This window comes from Malus sylvestris, chromosome 11, assembly GCF_916048215.2.
Source record: "Malus sylvestris chromosome 11, drMalSylv7.2, whole genome shotgun sequence".
Classification (NCBI taxonomy): Eukaryota; Viridiplantae; Streptophyta; class Magnoliopsida; order Rosales; family Rosaceae; genus Malus; species Malus sylvestris.
The window spans coordinates 1,601,206-1,613,606 of NC_062270.1; the positions used below are offsets into that span (position 1 = coordinate 1,601,206).

The 12,401-nt window shown below is 36.3% G+C and overlaps 1 protein-coding gene and 1 long non-coding RNA gene across 9 annotated transcripts in view; one reads left to right on the forward strand and one right to left on the reverse strand.

The window, feature by feature from the left end:
- The window catches only part of LOC126590616 (receptor-like protein 2), a 29,863-nt gene that overhangs the window by 15,095 nt on the left and 2,367 nt on the right, over nucleotides 1-12,401 (reverse strand). The window contains exons 2-3 of one of the 8 annotated variants that reach the window (XM_050256091.1): nucleotides 12,249-12,392; nucleotides 3,758-3,938 (exon numbers count right to left, since the gene is read on the reverse strand). The exons of 2 other annotated variants lie outside the window; for them this stretch is intronic. In XM_050256091.1, the coding sequence (XP_050112048.1) occupies nucleotides 3,869-3,938; nucleotides 12,249-12,392 (214 nt within the window). In that variant the 3' untranslated portion in view covers nucleotides 3,758-3,868. Of the gene's footprint in view, nucleotides 1-3,757; nucleotides 4,083-4,169; nucleotides 6,448-12,064; nucleotides 12,393-12,401 lie in introns of those variants that run through there. 5 more of the 8 variants (XM_050256087.1, XM_050256092.1, XM_050256093.1 and 2 more) reach the window with 5 other exon arrangements.
- LOC126590631 (uncharacterized) lies at nucleotides 11,243-12,355 on the forward strand. The gene is made up of 3 exons (XR_007612114.1): nucleotides 11,243-11,373; nucleotides 11,557-11,718; nucleotides 12,219-12,355. It is a non-coding gene; the product is annotated as an uncharacterized LOC126590631 (long non-coding RNA).

The window sequence follows — 12,401 nt, forward strand, 5'->3', positions numbered from 1 at the left end:
GCCAAGAAGAAGCGGCCCGATTGCGTTTGCAAATGAAGGAAATCTCGGATAGGGAGGAAAATAAGTTTGAAATTGAATTCATGATGAAGGACCTCAGCAAATACACTCCAGAGAGGAAGATGTTCTTACGTAATAAGCAAAAGGAAATTATGCGAAAATCTGCCTCAAGGCGTATGTTTCAAGATGATGAATCCTCTGAACCCTATATCCCAACATTTCAACGAAGTCCATCACCAAGTGAAGATGGTGGATATGATTGTTAAGTTTATGTAGTGTATGAATTATGTGCTTTATTAATTAAGTTTATTAATTGTCATTTGTATTAAGTTTATGTTGTTTATTATGTTGTTTATTATGTGGTTTATGTACTTTATTAAGTTTATGTCTTATTATTATTGTTTCTATTTAATCTAAATGTCTTCAATAATTATTGTACTTATTATTTCAACCTCCATTCAATAATTCAACCTCCATTCAATAAATTATTCAACGTAGTAGACAAATAACAACATAGTACACTTAAAATTATTACATAAATGCTCAACCAACATCATCAACGTTCACCTTCTCGGCGCCACACATGCTCAACCAAATCCTTGCGGAGTGTGTCATAAATTTGAGGAGCTTGAATTCTATTTAAACGTCTCATATACTTACCCAAGGTGACCCTATCATGTCGGGTCTCATATGTGGTTGGAGCGAGATATTCAACATCTCTTGCAATAGCTCTCGCATGTGTTGGTTGGTCATCATCCACATCTTCGTCTGAATCTTCTTCAATTTCGATGTACTCATCTTCCACAATCATATTGTGCAAAATTATGCACGTCATCATGATTGAATGGAGGTCTTCGGGTTGCCAAAATCGTGCAGGCCCTCTAACAATGGCCCATCGAGCTTGTAAGATCCCGAATGCTCTCTCCACATCTTTCCTGTAAGACTCTTGCCTCTGCGAAAATAATTTCTTCTTTGCACTATCGGGATGAGAAAAACTTTTGACAAAGGTAGACCAACTAGGATAAATACCATCAGTTAGGTAGTAACCTAGCTCATACATATTACCATTTACCTTGTATCGAAATTCTGGTGCCCATCCATTCACAACCTCATCGAACAGAGGAGAAGACCAAAGAACGTTGATATCGTTGTTTGATCCGGGTGAGCCGAAGAATGCATGCCAAATCCATGTGTCGTAAGATGCCACAGCCTCCAGCACGATGGTTGGCTTGTTATGACGGCCTTGAATTGGCCAGCCCAACCAGTAGGACAATTCTTCCACTCCCAATGCATACAATCGAGACTTCCTATCATGCCAGGGAAGCCTCTTTTGTATGCCTTGCGTAGAAGCCTTTTCAAGTCTTCACGAGTTGGCTTGCGGAGGTATGTGGCTCCATAGATGGCTTGAATTGCTTGACAAAAGCGCTTTAGGTTCTCAATAGCAGTACTCTCCGCAAGTCGGCAATATTCGTCAGTTGAGTCAGGAGAGCACCCATTAGCTAGCATTCGAAATGCAGATGTGAGCTTTTGATGAGGTGATAGACTTTGTCGGCCTACGGCATCTATCTTCCTTGCAAAGTAGTGGTCATGATTGACAACTACGTTCAAGATGCCTTCAAAAAGCTCTCTCCTCATCCGAAACCGCCTCCGAAAATCATGAGCAGGAAATCTCGGCCGCTCAATGAAATAATCTTTCATCATTTGCTCATGACACTCTTTTCTATCACGCTGCACGAATGAACGCCCCGTGAGAGAACCACGACGGCTAGATTCGCCATGGTGCTCATATTGCATAAACGAGTTTACAAGTTCAGCTTCGGCGTTGATCAGTTCTAAATCCTCAATGTCAAGCCTTGCTTGGTATTGTGCCATCTCCATTGCCCTGCTACGCCTTCTTCTATCACTCATTGATGAGATATTGAGAATTTTTAGGAAACAAAAAACTCTTTGAAAGTTGAAAGATTGGTGAATATAGAGGATGATTGAAGGTTGAAAGATTGTGTGATCAACTAATATTGGATCTGTGTTTATATAGAGGATGATTAATGAACGGTTGGTGAAAGTTGAAAATTTTGTGTTGAACGGTTGGTGAAAGTTGAAAGTTTGGTGTTGAATGGTTGGTGAAAGTTGAAAGTTTGGAGTTGAACGGTTGGTGAAAGTTGAAAGGTTGGTGAAAGTAGTTTGCTTTGTAAAAAATTTAATGATTTTTCAATATTTATCGGAATTTAAATTTTTTTAGATTAAAATGTTCATAAAATTAATTTACAATAATCTACATATTTATTTTTTTAAAAAAATATTGATTTAAGAAAAAAATTAGCCTAAATTCATTCTTTAATAATTCCGGGCTAAAATTTTAGGCCAGAAGGGTTGGAGCAGAAAAGATGTTTCTGGGCTAAAAGCCAAATTTTCCGGGCTAAAAAATTTGGCTTTTAGCCCAAGGGTTGGAGATGGTCTAAGATGCTTTATTCAAATCAATGATCCAAACTGTTTATTTATTTAGTCTTCATTTATAAATTATTTTTGCAAAAAGAATAATTTAATTCGAAACTATTTACCTTTTTGATTGTCGTGATGAAATTTTAATATTTCTTAGAACATAATGTTCGTTAATTTTTTTGAACTCAATACATGTCTCAAACATTTTCGTCATGCATAATATTTTTTTAAGGATGATGAAACGCAACTTGAAAAATAGACATTTCGAATAGTTGAAGTTTGATGTGAAATAGGGCCTGAACTAGTCTCTATTTTTATAAAAAAATGGAGATCTTTTTTAATAAGGGGTCTATTTATATAAAACAGAAGAAACACACACATCTCTTTAGTCCCATATCCAAATGCATAAAACGCTTCATATTCCTTTTCTTCTTTATCCAAGTCAAGCTGATCCGGCTTAATCCAAGTCAAGCTAAAAAGGTGAACACAAACGGAGCCAAGAGTCTCTCAGGCTAAAAAGGGGAACATAAAACGCTTCATATTGCTTCAGACCCTCATTTCTAAAAAAAATAAATAAAAATAAAAAACCCTGACAAAACCTCTCTCGACATACCCTCGAGACACCATCAAACTGTAGACCCATACACATTTGTTTGCCAAAAATTTCAACAGAAAAAAACTGTTACGTTGCATGCATGTGTTTGTAGACGATGAAGCTGCATTTACGCTCACGAGATAATTGCAATTTTAAACTTTCCGAAAAGAGATTGCAGATAAACTGTTTGATGAAATCCCTGAACCGTTTTCTTTCCCAACAATGGCCAATTTGCAGGGTTAGGAACTTAGGTGCCACTGTAACACATTTCCTGAACCGCCTCCTCTTGTGAAAGTTGGAGCTCTGTGATTTTCGGCTTCTGCTCGTGCTGGGATTCGTTCGACGACTCCGACTTTCAACCCGTGCAAACTAGAAGAAGTAAGTGAAAACCCAACTTAAACTAGTTTTTTTTGGTTTTACTTTCGGAAAAAATACAAACCCTTCTTAATGATTCTGCATATACACAGATTTTGATGTGTAGTGTCAAATTCAGTCAGGTCCCTTTTGTTAGTTTCAGTTTTCTTCTTAACCAAACTGAGTGCGCAAGTTTATGAAAATCAAGGAGATTTTCACGGATAGTTTGATTCGTTATGTGACATACCTTTTTGTGGTTAAACATATATGATGTATACTCTTAGGCTTTATTCACGTGTAAAATCTTCTAATATGTTATGTTATCAAACTTCCATCATATTTTCAGCTGATGATTGATAGTTTGGTCCATAATTTTGGTCTAAACAAAGAGAAAATAAATAAAAGAGCTATTCAACTTACAATCCGATTAGGGAATGAACATCCTACTCTTAAATATATATTTTGCACTAGAGAATTTCTGGCTCAATCCTTACACATTAATATTTCTTCATCTTCTGGGCAGCGAGCATTAACTGGAACATTGAAGAGAGAGGTGGTTTGGAAGTTGTCAGGCACCATGAAAGAGTTACTGTTGTTTGCATATTCTGACCGATTTGAACTCTCAGTTTCACTATCCGGTTTGCTGCTTTTAACTTCATCCTTTTGATTTGGGACTTGGACTTGGCCTTGGGCCTTCCTGTTAAGAAGAAGAACAAGAATTAGGAATTGTAAACAAATCGAAAAAAGAAAAAATGAATACAAAATCTAGATTCTAGAACTCTACCTTCTTCTAAGCCTTCTCCACTTCAGATGGAGCATGAATTGAATATTGTCAAGGAGTTGGAAATATGCATATCTCCACGTCCTCTTGAGAAGCAAAGGGCAACAGAATCCCAATAACCCTACAAAGAAACCAAGCACAACGGATAAGCCAAACCATAGACTTTGATCCTCATCATCATCCAAATCCTGGTTGTTCTCATTCTCATCTGCATCATTGCCATTACTTGGCAAGCACTGGTTTGAAAGTGGGGCACCGCAAAGTTTCGGATTCCCTTCGAATGCAGAGACACTGAAGCCTTGGAGCTGAGTGCCGGCTGGTATTGGTCCTTCAAGATTATTGTATGCAACAGTAAATGTAGACAAGAAATGGAGATTTGATAGTGATGATGGGATTTCGCCTGACAGATGGTTACTGTTGAGTTCTAATCTCTCCAACTTTGGGAGGTTGGCTATTTGGTCTGGAATGTTGCCGGAGAAGTTGTTGATGCTTAGATCCAGTTGTTGAAGAAATTGCAATTGGCCAATCTCAAAGGGTATGCTGCCGCTTAAACTGTTGTTCCTGAGGGAGATTACTCTTGGCATGTTGTACAGATACTTGTACTGTGAAGACAGCATAGTTGCATTATTACCGCGTTGAAAGTAGACGGGCAACTCAAGAGAACAATGGCATGTTTCATTTGCAGCCTTTTGCGATACTAATGCTTGTAGTCTGCAAAGCTCCTTTGGAAATTCACCCGAAATCAAGTTGTCATTCAACAACAAAAAGAAAAGATGCGGAAGAGTCCCCAACCAACCAGGTATTGTGCCAGTGAGTCTGTTAAAAGACAAATCCAGGACTTCCAGTTTCCCGAGCTTTGAAATCCATGTAGGTATGTGCCCTGTCATACGACACTTCAATAAACTGAAAACACACAGATTTTGTAACCCGGAATCAACAGTTATATCCCCATCTGGCATTTCTTCACCTATAAAATTTTTTGAAAGAAGGAGCACCTTGAGACTTTTGAAACCCGTCAGTATCTTCATTGCCCCCGTGACATTGGTGAGTCTGTTACGGGCAAGCGAGAGGAAGGTCAAGTTTTTCAATTGAAGAATCTCAGGTCGGATTTGGCCCTCGAAATCATTTGTAGACAGTCGAAGTGCTTTGAGGGACTTACATGAGTAGAGGCTTATTGGCCATGTGCCAGTGAGATTATTACTTATACAATCTAGTTTACTAAGTTGAGTAAGTTTAGAGAAATCGAGCACAGAGATATTCCCACTAAAAAAGTTGAATCCCAGATTTATTTCAACAAGGTTTGTGCAATTCATCAAAGATGGGGGCAGATGACCTTGGAGATTGTTGTAATGAAGGCGCATGAGCTTTAATTTGGAGAGCTTCCCAACATTCTCACTGATTGGTCCGACAAGCCCATTGGTAGATAATGAAATTTCTTGAAGTGCCTGAGCATTATAGATATCAGCAGGAAGGGACCCTGAGAGAATATTGTCGCCAGCACGAAAGACCTCCAATTTGGAACAGTTTCCTAGTCCGGGAGGAATTGGGCCACTGAAATTATTGTGGGAGAAATCCAAGACTCTAAGCAAGGTGGAACGAAGACAGATAGAGGAAGGTATTTGGCCTGTAAAATGATTATTGTTGACATTCAAACTGCTCAAATTCCAGGCATGCTGGAGGAATGAAGAAGGAATTGTAGAATTGAATTGATTGTTCGACAAATCCACTATTTGAATGTAACTAGATGATAGAAGCAAAGGTAATTCTCCGGAGAGAAGGTTATAGCTCAAATCAAGGATTTCAAGGCAACTCGAGGACAAGAAGAGTCCAGCTTCCAGAGGACCGGAAAGCAGATTGTGGGAGAGATTGAGGTGCGAAAGATGCGTGAGGCTTCCAAGAGAGCGAGAAATACTTCCTTGGAGCTGGTTAGCGGGCAACGAAATATGTGTTACCCTACCATCGGCATCACAAGCGATGCCTTCCCAGTGACAACAATCACTGGAAGACCAATTTAAACCAGAAGAAGATATATCAAAAGATGACAAAAGAGAGTTGTGATCTGCCTCCTTGCAACCGTGGTTTGTAGAAATGAAAGTAGACAACACAAAAAACAGGAAGAGGACTTCATAAGGTATTACGCGACTAGCTTCTGGCATGATGTTTTTCGCTATGTCTGCACTGGAATTATATTGCTCACATCGTTTCGGGGGTATATATACACTCCTTTGTTTGGAGCGAAGGAGGTAGAAATTAACAAAGGAAAGAAGGTAATTGGGTGATGGTTCGAATTCTTTGCGCAATGTTTGAGTTTTGATGTCTTTGCTTTGTACTTACATGGACTTTGGCGTCGTGCTTTTTGGAGGAGCTAAAACAAGTTTTAGTTTTGAAAATGATTGTTGGCAAAAAAATTTAAAAGGTCAGTTTTTTAGAGATTTGACAGGAGAAATGATTCATTTTTTTTTAGTAAAGACGATATATTAATCATATACTGATGACTAAATACTGATGATTAAAAAAGAGTTATGAACTAATAAATGAATAATTATACAGTTAATGTAGAAAGGGTTTTTCCTTAATAATCAAATGTACATGAGTACAAGATTTATACAAGAGGTTTTTTCCATCACCATCCTATACTAATGACAATATAAATTACAAATAGATTACATAACGGACAGTGGTTACAAAGAACTTATAACAAAATAAAATACAAATAAATTACATAACGGAAAGTGGTTACAACGATCGCATTCAATAACCGTAAATTATGGGCGATAAGGCGACGACTTCAAAGTCGTTGAAATATTTCTTTCATCTCTTAAGAGGGTGTATTCAATTGAGAATTTGAGAAACTTTAATGAATTTATAAATTCATGGATTTTTATGGAGTTAATTGATTTGTAGAGATTCCATATAAAATTTTGATTCAATTCCCTCGAAATCTCATGTGGAGAGGTGAGATTTGTGGATGCTTAAAATACACTACGAAATCTCTCCAATTCCCTCTAATTCCTTAACTTTCTCAAATTCTTTAAAATCAATTTCTAATTGAATACACCCGGATTTTTAAGGATTTTAATAAACAATCTTAAAATTTCAATTGAATACACCTTGAATTTCAGATAATCACTTAAAATCCTAATTGATTACCCCTAAATTTATTGAAACAATTAAAATCCCTTAAAATTCCAATTAAATACACCCCTTAGTCTTTGGTTTGACTGTATCTTTCTCAGATTTAAAGGAAACACCAAAGTTAGAAAGGACGACTCTGCTTTTGTTTGACTTTGAGGCTCTGTCTCTATTTGTTTCTGCATAAATCTGCGAGAGAAAATTCATCGAATTTCATGTCGATTAAAATTTCAGGTTTTTGTTTTAGGTGAAGAGAAGAGCGAGATTCGAACTTTTTTTCACTGAGTGAAGGTAAGTACCCTACCACTTGAGTTGTCCCACACAATTGTTTAATTTTGTTTTTTGATTTTTTGGGAAAAAAGAATATTGTGATGTGAAATAACTGTAAATTACGGAGACTTCTAGGTGCAAAGACTGGTAAATTTATTGAAAAAAAAGTTGAGGTTTCACCATACAACCAATTGACAATATGAGGAGTAACCTAATTTACATAATGCGGGATTCAGTCTCGACATTTACAATTTTCGCATACATCTTCCATATTCTAAGTTGTATTATTACTTGCACTAATTCGAAAGCGGGGACCTGCTAAGTATCGGGTTGCTCTCAACGGCAGTGCATTGAGGTGAAGTCTCGGGTTGCCCTTGGGCCTCAACGGCAGTGCATTGAGGCCTTGGACGAAGACTCCGATAGTGTCACTAGCATTCTGTCGGATATATGATTTCCTGAGAGGTCGGAATCGTCTGTCCAAGTTGGTGAGGCTGGAATCTGGTCAGGAATGATGCCAAAGAAGTTAGTCATCCCTAAGATCCATTACATACTTGGGAAATAAGTGTAGAAAATGTAGATAGAATTCAAAGCATCAATTGCACGAGAGGGTCCATACAAGGTTTTCGGATTATTCCTTTCCGACTTTGATGACTTTAGAGACAAGGCATCAGCTTACTACTAATGAAACAAAATAATGATCATATGTGCAAACCAATAATTGAGCCAACCCGCGACTTCAGCGTTTTAAGTCCATTGTTCCAATTCGGGTAATGACAATATGTCGGATAGATGATTTCCTGAGAGGTCTGAATCGTCTCTCCAAGTTGGTGAGGCTGGAATCTCGTCTGGAATGATGCCAAAGAAGTTGTCGTCGCTAAGATCCATTACATATGTAGAAGAAAAATAAGTGTAGAAAATGTAGATAGACTTCAAAGCATCAGTTGCACAAGTGAAGAAAAATAAGTTTCATGCAATCATGCAATCAAGTTAAGGAAATTCGTGCATAATGTAAATAGGAGCCACTTATAATTTTGTTTTCAGTTTCAGTTTTCACTTTTATTAAAAAATGAAAATTAATATATATTTGGTAACTGTTTTTAGTTTTCAAAAAATGAAAATTGACAGCTAAATTTTTTGAGTTTTCAAAATGGGAGGTGAATTGTCACTTAGTACTACGGTTTAGTGATATTTTTGTTCACTTGTAAGTGAGACGTTTTAGATTTGATTCTTGCCAAAAACGAATTTGGATCACAGTATTGCTACCACTAAACCGTATTACAAAGTCGCTATTTCTAGCTATTAGATTGAATAAACCAAACAAAATCCACGACAATAATTAAACAGGAGTACGTAAATAGCTAAGTTTGTGTGCGATTATCAATTTCCTTCAAAATTTGGCCTTATTTTTAACTTGCTTTTTTATTTAACTTTTTTGAAAATTGAAATGATTATCAAACAAGTAAGAAAAAAGTTTTCCAAATTAAGAAGAGAACTTAGAAAATTTAACTATTGGATGACAACCACCATTTCAACTGGATTAGTCGATTCAGATTAGAATTAATTGTAAAATCATATCAACTAATATTTCATTCAGCATTCGTAATTGTGCACTTTTGATTTTTCAATGAATTTATTTACCTAAACAAAAGCAATTACCGTTAAATGCAGTAGTACTAGTACTTAGATGGCCTACCATGTTGATTTGTTTCACAATTGTATGTTTTTTCTTGACTTTAAAAGCCAAGCCACAATAATTAACTAGAAGAAAGTTTCCCAGCAAGAATGTTGAGGCATTATCTTCAGGGCTGTAGAGTCACACATATTGATTCTTTTCTATGTTGATAATTTCTCAATGCAGATTGAATTCAAAGGTTTATTAAAGTCTTGAATCTTTGTCGAGGTCTTCGACACTTTTGGAACGCATGTTGGAAGTATGAATTCCACATGTGGGAGAGGCTGAGAGTATGAATTCCACATCGGAAAAAGAATAGACTTTGCATGTGCTTATAAGTAATTAAACTATTACCAATATTGCCAATTTATGATAGAACTTGAACTTACTCCGATGCATGTCACGTTAATAAATCACAATACGATTATTGGAAAAGATACAGAAACTCTAAAAAATCTCCCATGGATAGGAAGGAGCTATACCACAGGATGTTCTGTTTCTTCGCCCTAAAGAAGTACTGAAGTAGAGATTTTGTACATTGTCTAGGAATTGGAACTGCGTAAATCTTCGGATCTTAAACATGAAAGAGCCATAAGCTCCGAAAAATCGTGTGGTGAACCCAGGTGCGAAAGAGAAATGAAACCATGGAATTGGATTCCCATTGTCCAAATGACACGCCCCAACCCCGATATCCCCAAATATCAGGGAAAACACATGCTGGCTGACACCCAAGTGTGACGAAGCCATTTAAAACATGCATGCAAATAAAGAATATATGATTAGAACGATTATACCAAAACAGGAACGTGTGTGAAAAGTAAAATAAAGTGTGTGGATATCACATCCTTTTTTTTTATTCCTCACAAGCTTGGTAAACACTGGAATGCTTTGAGAGAAAGTGCCATTCCGTTTCTTCCCATTTCAGTCCGGTTTCGTAACCACGCCATAGGTGAAATGGGCCGTATTAATGGAGGGTATAATTATGGGTTGGCAACGTCTTAGAAGGTTTACATTGACTTTGGGCTAGTGCTTTTAGAAGAGTTCAAAGCACTTCAAAAATGTTGTTTATTAAAAGTGCTTTGAATATCGGTTAAAAAAAAAAAAGTGCTTTGAATAGAAAGTAGAAACACTATTAATCACTTTGGACAATTTTTTAGATGCAATCAAGTTAAGGAATTTCGATTAAATAGGAGAGTTATGAACTAACAGATGAATAATTATATAGTTAAGAATAAGTAGAAATGTGATGATCATTAATTTATTTATTTATCAGAGAATTCTTTATGATTTAACAGTGTGCAAAATTACGTACTTGATTTTTTCTCTTTATATATCTCTTGTATAAAAATAAATGATACAGTTACGCGCAATATTAATATAAACTAACGTAAAATCTACCATGCTTGACCTATTTCCCTACAATATTTTTTTCTTCTGTGTATTTGACTTCGAAATTGCAAAGTATAGTCATTATCATGAAGAATGCTTGAAATTTTGGACATTGACGTGCCAACTTATCGATGTTGATTTTGTTCTTCTAAGCAGATTGGACTCAATGGTTTACTTAAGTCATGATCAAAGGAAATTAATGGAGCATTTTTTTTCCTTGGTTAAGATGCTTTATATAAAACACCATGATACAATACGAAACACGATCGAAACAGTCAATCTAAAATTCAAGTGGCCAAAACAGAAAACAAAAGCGTCATCTTTTTTAAATGTAGACTGGTTGTGGGTGTCACTCTACATTGACTTTCAATAATTCAAACAGTCTATTTTTCAATCTTCTTTTATAGTTTACTGTTGCAAAAACACACAAAAAAAAAATCAATTATTCGAAACTATTTGCCGATTTGATTGTCATGATGAAATTTTAATATTTCTTATAACATAGTGTTCGTCAATTTATTTGAACTCAATTAGATGTTTCAAACATTTTCGCTACGTGAACACAAACAGAGCCAAAGTCCCTCTAGATCAGTTGTGAGCCAGGCCTACTGCATTAGACCACATTGAAAAGAAAAAAAAGAAAAAAAAAAATCCGGAAGAAAACCTCTTTTGACATAACCTCGAGACACCATCAAACTGTAGACCCAGACAATTGTTTGCCAAAAATTTCAACAGAAAAGACTGGTACGTTGCATGCATGTGTTTGTAGACGATGAAGCTGCATTTACATGTTTCTTCCTTAATGTGCTATCTTACTCTCACAAGACAATTGCAATTTTAAACTTTCTGAAAAGAGATTGCAGATAAACTGTTTGATGAAATTCTTGAACCGTTTTCTTTTGCCTTTTTTTTTTTTTTTTTTTTCAGATTCCCAGATTGATTTCATGTTTCTAACAATGGCCAATTTGCAGGGTTAGGAACTTAGGTGCCTAACCCTTGCGAAAGTTGGAGCTCTGTGATTTTCGGCTTCTGCTCGTGTTGGGATTCGTTCAACAACTTCCGACTTTCAACCAGTGCAAACTAGAAGAAGTAAGTGAAAACCCAACTTGCACTAGTTTTTTTGTTTTACTTTCGGAAAAAATACAAACCCTTGTCAATGATTCTGCATATACACAGATTTTGATGTGTAGTATCAAATTCAATCAGGATCCTTTTGTTAGTTTCAGTTTTCTTCTTAACCAAACTGATTGCGCAAGTTTATGAAAATCGAGGAGATTTTCACGGATAGTTTGATTCGTTATGTGACATACCTTTTTGTGGTTAAAGATATGTGATGTATACGCTTAGGCTTTAGTCACGTTTAAAATCATCTAATATGTTACCTTATCAAACTTCAATCGTGATTTCAGCTGATGATTGATAGTTTGGTCCATAATTATTGTCTAAACAAAGAGAGAAAATAAATAAAAGAGCTATTCAACTTACAATCCGATTAGGGAATGAACATCCTACTCTTAAATAGATATTTTGCACTAGAGAATTTACTGTCTCAATCCGTACACACTAATATTTCATCATCTTCTGTGCAGCGAGCTTTAACTGGAACATTGACGAGAGAGGTGGTTTGGAAGTTGTCAGGGACCATGAAAGAGTTACTGTTGTTTGCATATTCTGACCGATTTGTACTCTTGGTTTCACTATCCGGTTTGCTGCTTTTAACTTCGTCCTTTTGATTTGGAACTTGGACTTGGCCTTGGGCTTTCCTGTTAAGA